Source organism: Lepisosteus platostomus, chromosome 2 (assembly GCF_059453375.1).
Source record: "Lepisosteus platostomus isolate fLepPlt1 chromosome 2, fLepPlt1.hap1, whole genome shotgun sequence".
In the NCBI taxonomy this organism is placed as follows: domain Eukaryota; kingdom Metazoa; phylum Chordata; class Actinopteri; order Semionotiformes; family Lepisosteidae; genus Lepisosteus; species Lepisosteus platostomus.
The window spans coordinates 64746989-64766656 of record NC_142612.1 but is presented as its reverse complement, the minus strand read 5'-3'; the positions used below and the strand labels follow the sequence as shown (position 1 = coordinate 64766656).

The window sequence follows — 19668 nt, the reverse complement described above, 5'->3', positions numbered from 1 at the left end:
TTTTTTGCTTTGTTGTGAATAATGACTGTCAAAAAAGGGGTACACATCCTGATCATCACCATAGGAGAATAATCTCAGATCACACCATACAGAGATATTCCAAAAACAATTTGATTCAGCTGATGGCAAGTATGAATTACATGTTGCCGCAGTACGTGAAAGGTGTTAGACAACTGCAGCTGGAAGCTCGACTTGGATTTCAATCAGCAGTGCTTGTGCCATTACCTATGTATTAGACAACAAATGCAGCAGTGCATTGTGGGCATCCAGTCCTGTCAACCCATAAAAGCTAAACAGAGACTAAAATGTAGGAAGCAATTTCAAATGCACGGCGCAGGGAGACACCTTAAAGTACCTTTAAAGTCCCATGTAGTATGTGCTATTTATTGTTGATGTTGTTTCTTATTAATCATCCAACATCTAATGCATATTCTTCAGATTATGCAGGGAATAGTGGAAGTCACATTTGTTGAGAATACTAAAAAGAGAATTCCCAGTCTCAAACATCATGTTGCTTGTTGTCTTTTAATAAAGCAGCCATACTGTGTACTGTGGTCTAGGTCCCCTCATGAGGGATCACAGTTAGGCACTGCTTCTCATAACAGGGACGTATTCCATGCACTTTATGCACTTGAGAGCATGCGCTCCTCTCACTTCTGGTGAATTAATTTACCTTGGCACTAAAGTCCCAAAGATGATGATGGTTTTATTGGAGAAACAAAAAAAACAACAACAAATGTGTGTCATTGAGTGCCATTCAAGATAACATTATACCTTGGGATCATGTTAGACTTAGAAAAAAATCATAACACCTTATGCCATATACTGTAAGTGGGCTTTGTCAAATATCAAATGTTCATGCATTCCTAGTGTATCTGAAATTATATGTGATGATTAACATTAGTTAGCTGTTCTGCCATTTCCTCCTCTCCACACCTAAATTCAAGAACACGCAGTGCAACACACCACAAAACAAAGCAGAAGACACACAATAGAAGAAAAGAATTTTAGAAATGAAAATGACAGAAAGGAAATAGCTAGTCTTCTTCCTAAATACTGTACCACAATAGCTGTGATGTTCTCCTGCCCACTTATTTGCATTTTGATGTAAAAGGCTTTCTGGGACACCCAGGCTCTGAACAGATGTTCGTAGCCAGAGCGCATTGCATTTTGTTCATCTTATTAACCCAGCTGAATGCATCCCTTCCTTTCAAGAGGTTAATTTTGCAGTTGTTCACATTGTGAAACATACCATCACTACATTACAACCATCCCTGCCTAATCAGTGGGAGACATAATTGATTTAATATTCCTTATTTCCTCCACAAAATAAATTATTCCTCTCTTATTCGTTTGACTGTGTTCTCTTGCATAGGCATGAATGACTGCATTGAATTTGTCTCCTTTCCCAGAAACTGTGTCGTTTTCTGACTTATTAAATACAATAATAGAAAATGAAAGATCAATGAAAATTCTTTTGAGTTACATTTTGCTCCTATAGTTCTGCAGAGATTTGCGTGTAATCTCTCTTTTCAAAAACTTGTTTGTAAACACAGCAATGCAGATGGAGGCATATGTATCAGACCTCTGAATCTGACACAAGAGATTTCACAAATTAATTCAGAGGATGTTTGTTTTTCAGTGCTACTTCTTTAAAGCTGTTTAAACACTCATCGATCCTAGCAACTGGTGGTAGATTTTACAGTAAATGTAAGAGCTCATGTTTTAAAGCTGTACCATGATTTGTACTAGCATCCAGAGAGGTCTTCACCTGGATCTATGGATTTTTAAAAGCACTTAACATGTTTTTAGTGGACCAGAGGTTCCATACAAAAAAATCTATTTTATCCCTTATATTTGTGGTGTATAAAAATCTTTTGTCCTTAAGACAAACCTTGAGTTTAGCATACTGTAACAGTAATATAAAGGTACTGTATGTAACATTGCTATGTTGGAACATTTTTTAGCAGTAATAGTGTTGCATCGATTGTCATTTGAAGAGTTAATAAAGACTATAAAAAAAGCAACAGAATAACCATCAAAGGTAATTTCTACTTAAATGTAATTTCCTTGTATTCTTCCCAGGAGATTTTACCAGCACAGACACCATTTCAAAAATGGTTAGAGGGGTGGGCAGCAGTGACTGTGTTTGTGACACTTAAACATATTTTAAGAGACTTGACTTCAACTATTTTGAATGTTTCCAGCTGTGTTGTTAAGAGTATCACACAGATTTGGTCACAGTTTTAGTCTTGGTGCAATGAGTAACAGGAGAGATGGAGGGTACTGATAGGCAATATGCAACATGAAACATTCACTGAAATTAAAAGCAGGGGTTAGCATTGATGCCTCGCACAGTTGGGGCAATGGGTTCAATTCCAAGCCAGGGGAGCTATCTGTGTTTAGTTTGTATGTTCTCCCTGTGTTCACATGGGTTTCTTGTGGGTGCTCTGGTTTCCAAAAACATACAGCTTGGTTAATTGGCTTTGGGGAAAATTGACCCTATGGATGAGCGTGTGCATATCTTTCTTTGTTTCTGGGTGTATCCTGCTTTGCGATGTTGCTTGCTGGGTTAGGCTCTGGCTCCCTTGTAAACCTGTATTGGAAGAAGCAGTTAAAATTATTATTATTATTATTATTATTATTATTATTATTATTATTATTATTATTATTATTTTGCCACAATTACAGTGAAATCTATGAGTCAGCTACTGAGCAAGGAAGGCTGAGTAGTTCAGCAAGCCAGCATGAGTAAAATGAACAATAGTTACTGCGTTTGTACATGTGTCAATGTCTCAAGGTGATCAAACAGAATGAAGTTTAAAGTCTGGAAGTCTGGCCAAAGCCGGCAGTGTGCAACAACTGCTGCAGTACATTCACTTTCCTGAGACAAGCTCTCGCCAGTGAACCGAGCTGAACTTGTCTCTTTCAGATTCGTTCTTGTGATCCGGCGCTATGCCCTGACACTAAAATAGCCCTTGTGAAAGTATTCCAGTGGCTTTGCCTGTAATATACAGTATACCTCACACCTCTTTTGCTTTAGTATGCTTCCTGCAGTTTTTATCATGTTTCACTGTATCTGCTTCTGTTTTGCAGCATGGCCATGGGTTTACTGTGCTTTATAGCAGTTTCCAACACTTTAATTTTTACTTTGGTTTACTGTCCCGTTTTATATGCTGGAGCAAAGGCCAAAAATCACTTATTTCTCACCTGAGGACTGTGGGAATTCAGTGTCTTGGAATTCACCATTAGAGCTATGTCAGAGATCAGTCCTTTGCTCAATTAATTCAGTAGTCATTTTCATGTTAATTTTGGCTGAGAGAAAGAAAAATGTCTTTTAGAATTTTAAACCTGATGCAAGAAATTCAAAGCTTGCTTAGAAAATAAGTGATGTCCATATAAGGGGGACATTTTTAAATGTCTGTCTTGAAGCCATCCTATTTTGTTGTGTGCATGTCTGTGTGGCGATCTTGGACCATGGATGTTTGTTCGACTGTGAACTGGCACACAAATCAACTCTGCTTTCCAGATTCAGGAATCGGCAAGCCTGACTCCGAATGCTCTTGTTTAAAGACTGGAAACAATGGCCTATTTTCCCAATGAGTATTTATTCAGCTCAGTCAGATCTGTTTACCTCTGCATAAGCTGCCAACCTAAATTTGCAGTATTTCAGAATCATTCAGTTTGATTATTTCTGATCATTACACTTGTACTTCAAGGGACACTGTTAGTACGCAAGGTGGGCATACAGTTATTTCTCCCATTAACACATTCTTGAAACATTAAATATTTGAATACAAAATAAAAACAATACATTGTAAAAATGATTTTTTGAGATTTTATAGGTGACATCATAAAGAACAAGATTTTTTTGTCTGCAAGACAACACAATTCATGAAGCTACCATGGCATTTTGGAATTATTCTCTGGAGAAGAATGTATGTATTGACATTTGAAGGTATAGCTTTGAAACTGTCACTTTCCTTTTTGTGGCTGTTCTACTGAATTGCTGAGGTGGAATGAATGGGTCTGCATTTTACTGCGTTTTTTGTAAGAAAAGAATCATTTGACTGCTAAGCAATTAGTAAATCTTACAGAAAAGAACAGGCTGTAGCAGTAGCAGTATTGAAATCCGTATAAATACACATTTTGATAACCTACTATTACACATGAATACAAAGGAGTTTTTGAATCACTGATGACATCTTAAAAGTCTCTTAAAGTCTTACAGGGGCAAAGTAAGTAAAAGTAAAGTAAAATCTGAGTTTAGTCCTGGTAGTTATTGAACCTCCTACACCCATTTCAATTAATTTTAATTTACAGTAGAAATCAAACAAAAACAGTGGGACTGAGAAACCCCTTACTGGCCACGTGGTGTTCTCAGCTGAGGAACATAGGAGTGGTGAGTCTTCTCAGTTACCTCCACCTTGTAATGCAGATGCCCAGAACAGTAATGTCTTATTTCTTCCAGAATTAATGTCAACATATCCTGGAGCAGAGTTGAAAATTTTATGAGACTCTTTCATTCGTTCTTGGTTGCTGACTAATGCAAATACGTGGTGGTTTTTTATTCCTTTCTTCCTTTTATAACCAATTTTTTTTGGGTGAGTGAAATAGACCTTCGCATTGAGACAAGTCAGAGGCAATTTGGGGGATAGATTTTAAAGATTGATTCCTAGATGCTACAGCAGCTTTGTTGTCTGTCAAGAAATCCTTGTTTGACAGATGATCCTCACAGTAATTTATAATATTCCTCCTTTTTTGCTCACCCAGACAAGTTTTTTTCTCATTCCTGTCCTCATAGATGTTTCTTGTTTTCTAATTTTTTTTTTACTTGTTCTATCTTACAAGCCAAAATGCCCTGTTTGAAGGACATTTTCTTCTCATCTTGGTGCACAAAAATACCTGTCCTATGTACTGTAGCACAAATCTTCTGGGTACTGTGGCAGTGCCCTCCATTCATCAATTACAGCCTGCTTTTACCCTGCAGAGGGTTTTGTAATGAGAATCAGTTCCTCTTATATAGGTCACCATAACCTTAAGATGAAGATTCAAATATGGGGAGATTATATTCTGTGTCTGCAAGAATCTTCTTTTGGATTCCCTGGTGGGAATGTGCTGAAAGAATCTTTATGAGGAGACGTGAACTGAATAGACAGATGAGCTGGGATCCTGCTTGCTCTGTATTAAGTGTTCATGTTTACTGGCCAGATCCTTTCTTTATTTTGAATTTTCAGAACCTTGCTAGGTCATGGTCCAGCCTTATGTTGTTATTTTGCCTGTTTGATTTTATTTTATTTCACAGAAAGTGGTTTGATTTCACTTTCCACTTTTTGTTAGATTTCACATTTGAGCACCCGTCCGTGTGGACACCTCTGCTTCATACTGTAAGTAAGTCCAGGAGTCAAGTTTGTTTTCGTGCAGGACAGCAAACACTAAATTTACTCTTGTAAGGTCATGGCAAGCCAGTGCTGCTTTTTAGATAATCTGAGGTAATGGATTTGCTGATGCTTTTCAAGCAGGCAAGCTGCAGGAACACAGGCAATCGGATCACTGCTAACGATCACAAATCAAGGTTAAATGATAATGAAATATATTGGGAAATTAGAAGGGAAAACCTACAGTACCTAAGCATTTAAACATTATTTATCACAGCAGTAATGCTGAAACCACCAGGGGATTAAACACCTGTAAGTCAAAATACTGTTTACAATAACATTGATTGTTTAACCACTACCACAGTGCTGCATTGACTTTACTGGACAGCTGCCAAATGCACAAAGCTTTATTGTGTAGTCAGGCGGTCTATCATTTGAAGTTGAAGTACATTGCATGTTTAAATAAATGCTTTGTAGATCATTCAAATTTCGGAGGGCATTACTCCCTTTCACTACAAATAATTGGAAGAGATTTCTCTCTGTTATCTGTTCTCGTAACAATAAATAGGACTTCATAATTCTACATCCTGATTACATTTAATTAGCTACCACTTGGAAATTACATTTTGAAGAAGGCATGCATCAGTGGGTCAGTAAATACTCAGAACAAGATGCATCAAGTGTCTTCTAGCTGCAAGGCCTTTATGCAGATTTCAGATTAGTCCTGCTTGACTTAAATGTACTTGAAAGGAGCAAGCAAAGGTTAATTTCATGCTGCAAAGAAGAAAGAAGAAATACAATGTATCAGACGTGAAGCCTTCTTCGGGCATGGGGGAGAGAGGTGGCAGCGATATATAAAGCACAGGAGAACAAAGGTTAGAGCAGGTATGAGCACACTGGTAAGAGAGATTCCAAATGAAGGGAGATCTGGGAGTGAGCAGTGAAAAGTTTAAATCTGTAAATCAATGGAGAGGATCCAAAAATAAATTAGTCTATTACTGAAAGATGTTTACAAGAGGATTGTAGAATCAGGTAAGACTGGTGCTATAAGGTAGAATTGTGATGCCCTAAGAGCATGGAACAACATTACAAATGGTACAGGAACAGCAGTACAAATTTTATACTGCTGGCTTTATAAACTTACAAATTATTGAAACAGCATTAATTTTAGTAAGGTTTAATGTATAATTGACAAGTAGATTTCATTTTCTTCTGCAGATAATGTGTTATCAGTTTGTTAAAATTCAGTGCTCTCTCAAAGTTTCCTGGGTGTTAAGGGATTAGATGGCCCTTTTATCAGTGTTTGAACATCATCAGGAAAGGAGTATTACTAGGGATTTTCTCCACTCTGCTTGGTCTGGAGCAGATTAACACAGTTCTGGTCCTAGAGAAATTCAACCCTGTGAGTCTTGCATGACACTTTATATCTTCAGCACCTACAGAATTTGGGAAAGGTGTTAAATTGGTCCAGTAATGAGATCAATTGACTCAGAGCTGAAGTGCTGCACCATCCAGATTAAATCTAAATCTTTAGAGGAAGCATTAAGGAGGCAAGAACAGCTTACTGATTGCTCAACTGCAACTTCGGTCTCCATCAAGTTCTCTGCTCTTTCCAACATGACTGGACACTCACTTTTGGCAAAGTCTGCTGCATTAATCCAAGATAATGTGCTGCGTGATATGAAATTAATTTAATTTTTAAAAATTTTCCCAACCTTCCATCTTCCTCAGCCCCCTGTTGTAGTTTTGACACAGTCTGTGGAAAGACTATTCACTTCTTGTCAACATTTATTGTTTTGTTAATTTTCCAGATGGCCTTATGTTAATTACAAGCAGTCATGGAGACTACATTAGTATGGCTTCACTAGCTTCAGATCATTAAGTGATATTAAAACTGGTTAGTGCATATTAATGAGGATACACATTTAGCTTAGTTTTTAGAAGAATAATATCCTAACATTACTGTGCACACAGAAGGGTGATTCAAGAATGACATTTCTAAGATTGTCCATTTTGCTGCCCAAGAAGCTTGCTCCCATTTTCTATTTCATGTTAAAAAAGGCACGGATTAATAGGATGCTTCTAGTTCTTGCTAATAAAAGTCCAGGGTGGCTTTCAAACATTTGGCTTAAGCTGGCTCTCAATGTTTTTTTCCAAGTTGAAAGGTTAATTACGTAGACTAATTTCCCCCTTTGATCAAAAGTTCATAACCCTTTTTTTGCACTCCGTTATTGGTTTAAAAAAATTCCCTGCTCAGTGTGCATTCAGTTTCTCCTCAACTTACTTATAAGATGTTAGCCCACTCATTTCTTTCTACACAGTTCTTAAAGGATGGCCAGTAAGTGATTTGTAGGCATCGGTAAGGATGGCATTGCATCTCAGACTCCAATTCCATTCAGCTCACATTCCACAGTTCTGAAAACCAGAGATGAGTGCGGCACTGAAGCTAATTACAAACTGCACTCAGTTAAGAGCTGAAACCCTTTTATTTTTTAATAAAAAGAAAAAGATCCTTGAAAAGCAACTAGAGATCAATTGACCTGAGTAATTAACAAGCTCAGCTGGAGTGAAAACCAGTTGTTCTTAAAGGCCAGGACTGAAAACCATTTCTCTAGACATCTAGACGTCTCAAACTGTGTAAAGGGGTTTCTCAGAGAGAAGGAAAATCAAAAGGCAAGACATGCGCTGGCATATGTCATTAATTTAACAATGACATCTCTCTCTTGAATTCATGTGTTACAGATTCCGCCTTATCATAAGTTCAGTCTGAATTCTGCTACGTGGAGGGAAAACATTCCCCTGAGTTTGACCGTTAATTTTCTTCTAGCCAACTGAATTGTTCCATGCAGTGGATGAAACAAGATTAGTAAATGTATCTCAGTGGAAAGAGGCCAAAGTCTCCCTACAGTGTCTTCAAAACTTGAAATTGATGATGTCAGTTGCTTAATGGAATTCTTGTTCATTGCGATTGGTATTGATTCCTGGATGTTAGTGAAAATTCTTGCAAATTAGCAAATTGATAGTTTAAACAGAATGATTTTTTTCTTCTTTTTAACAAGTGAAAAAATGTTTAGATCAGTGCTGGATATGGCCATGATGTTAACTGTTTGAGGTGGACTTAGTGACCTAAAATTCCTTGGTCAGATGAACTACTGTATATACATTATGAGGAAGAAACATTTGCACGTCTAGAGATTTTTTATTCAAGGCAAATTTAAATGGGTGTCTGAATCCCTTCAGGTGATTCTGAATCCCTTGATGCAAAATAAACAAATAATGTGTTGAATGAACAAATCCAGTTATAAGATAAGCCAGTATAATACTAGATGGCATGATATTATTTCATATTTCCTTCATCTGTTCATCCTGTCAGTCAGGTTTAAACAGAAATTACATCATATGTTTTCACTGCAGTCAGTGACAGACAGAAAACAGAAATATCTGTTTGAGACTCACTAACACTATGCATGTGTTTGTCTCCATTTGTTCGGAAAAAAATGGAGCATTTTTACAATACTGATATGTATATACTGCATACAGGTACACTGTACAGAGCACATTCATTGACAATTATTGTTTTATTATATCAGTCACATTTTTCACAAATAAAAAAAAAGTGGAACCTGAGACCAAAAACGTGTAGATGGCCCACACCTCCACTTTTACATTTTTGTGTCGAAAATAATTATCCTAGATATTAAAATACTCTCCTAAATAGATGTATCTATTTTTTATTTTATTTGTTTTATAATATATTCATTTATTTTGCAAGTAGTTATCACTACTCTATATGCCTTCCTTCATTTACCTTTTCTTTTTTTTGTAAGTCTTTTCAAACAAAACAGGCTTCAGATCTGATTAATACATTGATCAAGTAGATTAGGACGCCTAAGACTTCTTCTCTGAAAACAAACAAACGGTAATGACAGAGGGCTATTTTGTTGTTTCCTCCTAACCTAAGCCCCCCCTCCCCCCTCGCTGCGATCAATAATAAATTGGGAGAACTAATTCATTATACAAGCAGGGATGATATCTTGCTCCATGGTAACCACACGATCATGACCTTGCCTTTGCAACTGGATAGGTTTACTGAAATTGTATCTGCAGCTTTCATTCCAGACCTGGGGGAAAAGCCACTTCTCCTCGGCTCCCACAACAGCCTTGCAGTCGCAGTGCTGGATGAACGAAGTTTTTGCTTTCAAAGGGGACTACAGGAGAATTTTTTTTTTGTTATGTTAGGTTTGAGAGTACCAGTAATTAGGCGAACCAGAATCTAAGTACAGTGGATTTGTTTATTGGCTGTTAGAGGATTTTCCTTTTTAATTCCGTTTTTATTTCACGTAGTTACTTTTCCCATTTCATGGCAGTTTTGATATTGATCAGGTGCTCTTTGTCACTGTTGTTTTAGCATTGTATTCTGTGTAAGGTTATTTAAAGATCTCCCAGAGGAGCAGTGTTCTTTATGGGCAATTGAAGGCTGAATTTTTTTTTAATGAGAATTATTTTTAGCTCCCCAGACTACGACACTGGTGTAGTCATCTATTATGGCTGCAGCAATGTTTTGCTGCAGTGTACCAGTTCTCTCATTCCCAATGTTTGGTGTGCTGTGCGTTTGATCTTGAAGCTTCTTGGGGAATTTTTCTGTCCTCTGTTAATTTGCCGAAGAACTGTCTCCATGCTTATCTGTGGCAAACCCGATTAATAACTTTGTTAATTGCTCTGCTTTTAAAGACTTGGTAATCAAATTAACTTTGATTTAAAATGAGAACTCCATGGATACTTGTGGGAACACCAGCTAATGTGCTGTCATGGGTGGAGCTTTTTTACCAGTAAAACAGAAAGCAAATGTGAGCTGTTACATGTGACGCCACTCCCCTTCAAGACAGATTTAAGAATTTCTAGCCCTTTCTGCCTGGGGCATAGTGGGTCAGTGAATTTCTTGCCTACAGAAAAAGGGTAGTTGTTTAATACAAAACATGTCAGTAAGAGCTCCATTTAAAACAAAGGAAACAATGTGAAAACTCTAGAGCACATTCTAGACATTCTAGAACACATTCTAGAGCCTTGAAATTAGAAAGGGGGCTTTAATATCTGGACCAATATTTTCTTCTTGAAAGTTTTTATTTTTAAATTAGACAAGTAGTTATTGAGTCAAAGATCTCTTAATTATTTCAATTACCTCTTTAAATATTTTAACTTAGCACAATGCTTACTTAGAATAGGACAGAACATATTCAGGGTTCTTGTTATTATGAGATGAAGATGGAGGTTTGCCCAAACAACCTCCTGTAAAGAGCTTAAAATGGACTCCAGTAATTGCTAAATATGGCAGTGATATAAATATATAATCATACGAATCTGTTTTCTTGGAATCTAATCTGGCTTTGTCTTCATTGCAGTTTTTCGCAGACCCCTGCACCAGCAGCCCTTGTCTCCATGGTGACTGCAGCAGCAGTGGCGGCGGGGGATACAGCTGTGTCTGTAAGGAGGGCTACCAAGGTGAACTCTGTGACCAGGCGCTTCACACAGCCTCTGTCGCTAGCAGCGAGGCCTCGCCATCTCCCTCACCGGAGCAGCCCAGCCTGGCACCCGCAACCTCCCTCCCACCCACTACTGTGCCCACCACCGTGCAGGCAGCTCCAACTCTGCAACCGTGGCAACCGCAGCCTGGCCAAAACGTAGTTGAGCTACTCTGGGAAGCCAAACAGGTGGGCTTTGACAATTACAGAATATTTAAAGACACAGAAAGCTCATCTTCCTGATGTACAGTATAGGATTCTTAGAGCCCAGAGATCTACTAAATATGTCTTTGCAGGGATCTATTTAAGGGGATACAGCAGATTCCGGTTCTCTTTGTTGTAGATTAGAGTTACATAACAACAGTGACCCAACTCTTGTTAGTTCTCACACTTAGGGGTTGCCATGTCTTTATCACTTTCTGGAGAGCTTTTGTATTCCCACTCCCCACTGATAGCTGGTGTGTGGTGAGCATACCGGCACACTATGGCTGCCTTCGCATCATCCAGGTGGGTGCTGCACATTGGAGGTGGTGGAGTTGAGTCCCCTTTATCTGTAAAGTGCTTTGAGTGGAGTGTCCAGAAAAGTGCAATATAAGTGTAAGCAATTGTTATTTAATTGATATTGATTTTTTCAGGCCATCATCGCAATGTAGTGAATGTAGTGAAGTAAAAGGTTTGGTTCTAATAAGAAGTCCAACTTTATCACAAATGAAAATGACAGCTATGCTGAAAATGACAACAAAGACAGGGCCTACTTGATTGTTTTGTGTGTGTGAAGAAGCACTTTGCTGTTGAGTGTAAAGGCAGATGGCTGGCACCACTGACCTGAATATAAAGGGTGCAGATGTTTTCCCATGTGCATGATGCCCTTTCTCCTTGTCAAGGATGTGTAATGCATGAGTGAAATGTGTGAAGATGTTCACATGGGCAGAAGCTTCTATCTTGCTCATTTTGGCAAGTCTTTATTGGGATTTAAATATCTACTGTAGGTTTTGAAAACAGAACCCTTTTTATGAATATTTTGCTGGAAGGGAGGGGAGAGGGGGTGGGGGTTGGTGGTAATAAGAATCTGAAAATGTTTCAATGAATAAATTAAACGGATTTGCTGGTAGGCTTGAAGTGAATATAGCAGATTAGTTTCTCGTGCTTGTTGAGCACTCAGACTTAGTGTAGTGTGAGGAGGGGGAACACAAAGGGATCAGAGGCACACTGCTTGTGGTGATTTTCCATCTGTACAGCAGAACACTGGAATGCACTTGGCTGGAATCTCGATGTATGCTTCTGCCAGCCTTCCGTATATGCTATAGAAACATACCATGTGTCTTTGCTGGGATAGCTGTTCATCTATTTCCCCCGTCGCACAGAGGAGTGGGACACGTTTTATCTCTCTTAGCACAATTTCAGCCTTGCTTGCAGATAAATCAATCTTCATTAAAACTAACTGCACGTATCAGTATTATACATTACTGTGAATATTGTGCAAGGGGCTTTAATGATCTTCAAAATAAATAAGCGAGGAGACATTTCTAAAAAAAAGGTAACAAATTCTGGATTATTAGTAAGGAAAGGAATTGTCTGGGAGCTTTTCAACCTTCAGTCTTTATTGGCACAGCAATGAGTTGTAAATATTGCAAAGAGATGTGCCCCCTGTAGAAATAATTAACAGCTTTATCTATCCACACAGTGGCAAAAGATGCTTTGCTGCCTTAGTTATCTTCCATGTGGCTGAGTAGACACAAAAGTGTGTGATTGTATATTTCAGATAACCCCGGAGTCAGTCTGCGGAAATACAAGTCTGAACGAATCTACAGGAACACAGAGTTTCTCTCTGGAAGTACCAGAGGAGACATCAGTGAAGTAAGAACAAAATATACTATTTTTATATAGTTACATGCTCTGATATTTGTGTTCTTGTTCTTAATTGATATCCTATGTGCACTCTTTAGAATATCTTGTGCAGTAGTTTTTCCTCCAAAACTTTTTCTTTAAAGCAGCTAGTGCTTGTATCAGATTTTATTAATTATGCAGCAATATTAATCTAAATTGCTAGCCTAATTCCACGTTAGTCTCTGCATTTGAAAGACATATTTAATGCTTCTGTTTGATTTTCAAAAACATCTTAAACTTTTTTTGCCACTTCTACCCAATTCAGAGTATAATATTTGGTAGGTATTAATGATGGAATAAAGAAGTTTAAAGATAATATTTTAAAGAAATAAATTAGAAATAAAGAAATGCAAATGAGACAAAATAAGCCACGTTCACTCAGTAAATGATGCTACACAAAGATTGTTAAAAGAAACAATTAACATCTAATTGCCGAAGCCACTCACTTAACTAAGTTGTCTGTCAAGCATTTTGAAATCTTTCTGGTATTGGCTGACATTTAATGAACGTGAAATTAATCAGTAATCATTTGTCCTATCTTATGCAAATGAAGTGCTATTCTGGTGCTCTCAAATGAGTGTTGACACAAATTTGCAATGCTTTGACTTCTCCAAGTTCAAAGAGCCACATGGCGTGGTTCCTGGTTTGCATGCTAATAAAAACTATTGCCGTAACATTTGGCAACAAGCTCAGTATAATTAAACAAGGCTTATTGTAAATGTAGCAGAAGCATTTTTAAATGGCAAAAAATAGAAAAGGTTTAGAAAAATATTGCAGTAATTGATTAATCATGGCAGTCCAAAATGAGCTAACAGATGAAGAACAAAAATAGTCAGAATAAGAGGTATCAAGATATTATTAAAATGGGAACGACAGTATAGACTAAGCCTCCAGAATAACTACATTTTCTTTTCATGTGATATTGTTACCTATATATTGTTTTGATGTATTGTACATTTGATTCTTGTTGACTTTAATTTCTAGGATTAAAGTGAATATAACAGGATTCCCCACCCTGTGGAAAGTCAGCGAGCATGGATTCAAGGAGTCCTCTGTTTCTGAAGGGAGAAACATTCCTTTTCTTCAAGCTGTGGATGGTCTGGTGCTGTCTGAAGATGCACTACCCCCAGGAAGCAATTACTTCATTGGTAAGCGATGACCAGGCTCTCCTGTTAAACAGATGGGTGTTTTTGGTAAAGTATGCCAATATGTCTTAGCCTAGAGGTGAGACAGACATACAGTACTTATCTTTTACTATCTGGCATACATTATACACAGAAGGCATTTTAAAAAAACTGAAAGATGTATGTTTTAAATGTATTTGGGTAATTCGAGGGAGTTTATTCAGACACACTGTCTAGGAGTGTTCAGTTACACATTTACATAAAACATAGTCCAGCTGTGTATAAAATGAACATACTTATTAACTGCATCTGCTCTAGCAAACCAAGCTGTGGGCCAAATCTGTGCTTTAAAGGCCATTAATAATAAGATTAGCTATAAATATATAACTATAAATACATCGGGAATTCTGAAATTCATTTGGACTTTTTACTTTATTTGAGGACTTGTACTGAGAGGCATTAAGCTGGAAAGGGTTGGCTTAAATTATTAATAAACTCATTAAAAATAAAAATGAATTAATATAACCATCAATGCATTTTAGAATGCAAGAAACTGTAATATTGGGGATAGACTTTCAGCCCATCGGTGCTTACCCTTTCCCTCTGCCCGAAGAAATACTATCAAGCCTACATATGGAAGAACTGTGTTCTGGTAAATCTGTTCCCTGTGTAATTCTGAGTAATGAGTAATTCTCTTTTACATCCGAGGCAAACATAAAAAATAAACACACTTTTGATTTTCGGTCACGGTTGTTACTCTGAAGTGCACTACCAGCACAGGAAAGCTTTGTACAAACAGATGAAGTGAGAAGCATGATCACTGTTACCTCACTGAACATACTGAAATGGCCCAAAGGAGAGGAGGCCATTCGACCCATCTAGCCTACAGTATCTGGCCTATCTGGTTTCTAGTAGCTAATTGATCTGAGGATCGCATTCAAACAGTCCCTGGAAGAAGCCAGGGTATCAGCCTCAACAACACGTCTTTTTTTCAGATTCCCACCACCCTTTATGTAAAGAAATACCTAAGTTATCAGTTTAAGAGACACTTCGCCTTAGCTTGTGCTTGTGTAACCTGGCTCGTACTTCAGTGTTTATTCTGAGGAGGTCCACTGGGTTGAATTTCTCTGTGCCTTTGAGTATTTTTAATACCTGAATCGGGTTGCTTCATAACATTGAGTTCTTTCAGTCTGCCAGAGTAGAACATTCCTTTAAGCTCCAGATATTGTCACCATTCTTTGGAATGGCTTCAGAGCAGAAAAATATTTTTGGGAACATAGTTACCACAATTGTTAAGGCAGAAATACATCGGGTAAAATTAACATGACAATCCTTGATGTTAATTATATAACTTAACCTTCTGTTTGTTTATTGCATTGTAACTACAAATTATCTAGAAGATGATAGTGTTGAGTTAAAATTAACATCTTTTCCAGGGGATGCTTCTTCATCTTAAGTGGTTGTCATCTTATATTTATCTGTTATGGTTCTGCTAGCATCTCATAACAGTCTGTACTTTGTACTCATCGGCTAGGCCTTTTGTCTTGAATTTTATTTAAATCTTTTACAATTTCCTTTCCAGGCCCTACAGTGTTTGCTTATCCTCTTGGTTTGGTATGGTTTGTGAACTTGACTTGTTTACTTACTATACCAGAACCTAATAACTGACTTAAATTAATAATGGTCCTAATACAGTTGCCTGTGGTACACCCCTAATTACATTTATTCCAGTTTGGGCTTTTGCCTAATGTGTACTTTCTTTTTTAACTAATACCTGGTTCTTAATCCAAGTGCATTTATTAAAGCCTACTTCAAATAACTTCTGCCAATAACCAGTTATTCATCTATAGAAGGTGTAATCTTACTTATTTGCAATGGCCTTGAGAATGCTTCAACAAACAAATCTTTAAATCTTTCATTGTTCATTTCCAGCATATCATAAAGAATTTGTATTCTTACTGTGTAAGTATGTCTTAGCCTTTAGTGTGTCTTTTCTTACAAAAGGAGAGAAAAAGCAAAATGGTTCTATGTTTTTAAAAAAACACAGGAAGCCCAGGCGGAATAAATTTAAAGTCCATCATGCATTAAACTTCACAAAATGTCTTTAAATTCTGTATAAATCCATGCAATCATCCTTTCCAAGACATTTTCCTTAATGCACTCAGAATGCTTTGAGTGGACGCACTCTGATGGCTTTTAGTAAATCCATGATCAATGGACCTGCACAGATGAGCTGCTAAGTTTAGGTAGCCTGGTACTCCCAGGTGGAATCAGCTAAGTGTAACACCTGGTGCTTCCCTTTGCTATGAAAACCTATAACTCATTGTAATCACAGTTATAGCATTATTCACTACCCTACTCATGCCCCTGCTTTCAACTAAGGAATATTCGTGAAGGCTACGCTGTAAATGTGAGACTGATTTCTGTGATCTCATCAGATAATAGATTGTCATTAATAATACTGTAATTGGTTTTTGTCTTTGCTTTAGGTTTGTCAGGCTTCTTTTTAGTTGCTGTGTTGGCCTTTTGAAATTTACATTAATTGGCTTTTTGATTTTTTTCCATACATACAGTAGAGAAAATTGCAATTTAGAAATTATTTCATGCTCATATTTTATGTCTTTTTTTTCCCTTTTCATGATCTGCAAATGGCTGTCTAAACATTTTTTTTGGAGCCTATCATAAGGAGTTTGAACAAATCAATAATTGGGCTCAATTGACATGAAGCACATAGACGCGCTGAGCTTGATACATTTACTGGATACATTTACAATGATTGAGCACGCCCTCATCCTTCTAAATTATTGAAGATTCATTTTAAACATGATTTGCATGTTGAAAAATATATAGCAGTTATAGCAAGAGTATAAATATGCGATAAAAGTAAAACAAGTTAAATATACATCTGTTACATATTCTTGCACTATCAAATGCAGGGCATTGGTTTGACGTATTATACTGTGCGTATGGGCCATCTGAAAGAATTGCCATAGTGCAGACCTTGCGCAATAATCAACAGCAGGGAAGCTATGAGCAATGCAGTTCAAACTTCTGAAGAAAATAATTAGAATATGTGGGCAGGAAAAATGAACTGTTTTTTTCTCTTGTTTGCAGTCCAGCAGTGATGGCAAATACAAGCATACAGTACAGTATGTCTTTGCTGAATCACACTTTTGCCTCTTTTGGGTAGTCCCTAATTCTGATAATTGACAGGAGTGACTCTCTGGAGTGGTATTATAGGGACACACCTTTTACTAGTTGTCCCACACATACTGCTTTAATTATGAGAGTAGCATTTGCTAAAAAAGGGAACATTGATCAGCAAAGTCGGCACTCTACTAAAATTAATGCAGCTTTCTATTCATTAATTAATTTAGTTTTAATGTTTATTAAGCTATTCTCATTTATCAACAACTTCTTCTTTCAAATGTATGGAGCACTGATGTGTCCTAGCAAGTGATAGAGTCCAGGTGAATTAACAGAGTCTGTACAGGAGGTAGTAACAACATTGATATCTACAGTATGTACTGTAGGTACAGGGTATAGTAAACTTTAAACCAGTCTCTAAAAATCTCTTATTTTATCCTAGAATCATTCTTCTGAATTGCTGGCATAAATTCTTGCTCAAAAAACATCATTGATATAATTCAGAAACTAAGTATAGACTGTATTTACTAAGCTAAATTAATTTTCAGATAGCATTGATTTGAATGAAGAATGCCTGCACATTTGTGTGAATCTACTGTATCTTTGTTTGAGTTAAACAGACCTACATAAAATACAACATTTAACCCAATTCAAAGGAAAGATTGTGACTGTGTGTTTTTGTCAGAGTATCAAAAGCTTCTATGTCTGAATTTAGAATCCATGGTGTGAAATAATTTTAACGTCATGGTTCTGGCCTGGGGCTTTTGAAGGCCAAGTAGGTTATCCTGAGCCAGGTTTGCTCACCATGTAGAAGTATTATTTCTGCCTGTGCTGTGAAAAGAGGGCAGTTACCAATGGCAGGCTGATTCTGCATCTAATGGTTGTATTGCTAGTTTCAGAATATGAAAGCAATAAAAGGAAAAAAGGAATATTTTGAGCATTTCCTAATCTTTAGGTTTGACGGCTATGTGCTTAGGAAGAATAAGACTGAAGAAATCAGAAAATCTAGTAGCTGACAGGCAGATTTTATTGCTTAGATTGTAAAGTACAAAGAATGGTAAGAATTTGATGGGAAAAACTAAGTGCAATAGTTAGAGTGTGCTTATGATGTTTTTTGAATAAATATTTCTTGTGAAAAACTACAGAAGTCCACCTGGTAGGCAGATTTTTTTAAGGTGATTTCTCTTATTCTTTACACACCTGGTAATTTGCATACAAAGGTATAATCATTCTAAAACTTTTTCTGCATTTCACACATATGTGTGAGCAGGTGATTTATGATATTTGTCTTTGTCCTTATTCTATTCCACCCAAAAGTTAAAGGATAATAACTGATAACGAAGGAGATAGAGAAAATGGGACATGTTGGACATTCACACACTTCAAAAAGCACATTGTCAGGACTTATCTCTGGGCGTGTGAAAGAAAGGAATTTTGTGGAGAGTTTAAAATCTTAAAATCTACTGTATAAGGTACTCTTGAACTCAATAACATGGAAAGAAGTACCTTCCTGCACAGGTACAGGCACTTTTCTAGAGGTGTAGATTGAAAACACAAACCAGCCAACAACTGCAGCATTTCTATAATATGTCATACTTTGTGAAGGATCCCAATTTATGTCTACAATATTGAAAAAGCTTCTCAAAACATATATTATTATGCTGAATTTATATTATTATTTTATATATACATTCATATATATGTTCATATATACAGTATATATAAGATAGCTGCAATAATACATTCTACAGATTATGCACAAAACTAGCAATATATTCTGGATGTAAGCATCTTCTCAAAATTATGGGAGCATAAGAAAGCTTTTCCCATGAGAACAGATCATTTTCTGTCCAGTAAACTGTCAAATAGTGCAATATACTCTCAAGTGTTGAGAACAACAGAATACATGTATTGATCAGTTACTGCCTTCTAATCCTCCATAGTGTGTTGTTTAATCTGCAATATTGAATCTTTTCCAGACTGGTACCACCAACACGTGTACAGTACAGTGCATCTAAGATGCTATGGATGGCCATGCCAGTCAGAACTGAATGTGAAACAGTTGCACTCCAAATTAGGTTTACAAGCTTTCGCAGCTTTCTGCTGTGAGGGCATTGAGGATTTTTCCTCTTATGAATGTACAAATGCTCAGTGCTTCAGGAAATAATGTTTATTTTATAAGATTTGGTGACATTTAAAATGCTCTCACTGCTGTTACATTATGTACAGAAGAATAAAAATGGCAATGCTTTTCTGAAAGTAAGTCATAGAAAACAGTTCTTTCTTACCGAACAAGTGACATTGAATAACATGTGTTGTGGTATTTTTAATATATCTTTAGCCTTACTCATACATGCTGGATATGAAATAGATGTTGTGTAATGCTGTGGTATTTATAGCTCTCCTTGAGTCAGGACATTGGAATAATGAGATGACTCTCCCTTGACCATTTCACTTTCATTTGTAGCCAGCTCTCTCCAGAATTTAATGGAAAATAGTAAATTATATTGTTCATGAAGCTTTCAGTAGTCATTGTTTATGGTTTCTAGTTTATGACTTTATGGCTGTCATCTCAGATTGTAACCTCTATGCTGGTAATTTGCATGCATCAAT

General features: G+C 36.9%; 1 protein-coding gene across 2 annotated transcripts in view; it reads left to right on the top strand.

The window, feature by feature from the left end:
• The window catches only part of dner (delta/notch-like EGF repeat containing), a 70578-nt gene that overhangs the window by 23722 nt on the left and 27188 nt on the right, over positions 1-19668 (top strand). For both annotated transcript variants that reach the window (XM_088613029.1, XM_088613018.1), the window contains exons 2-4: positions 10778-11086; positions 12660-12754; positions 13769-13932. In XM_088613029.1, coding sequence (XP_088469155.1) covers positions 10778-11086; positions 12660-12754; positions 13769-13932 — 568 coding nt within the window. The remainder of the gene's footprint in view (positions 1-10777; positions 11087-12659; positions 12755-13768; positions 13933-19668) is intronic.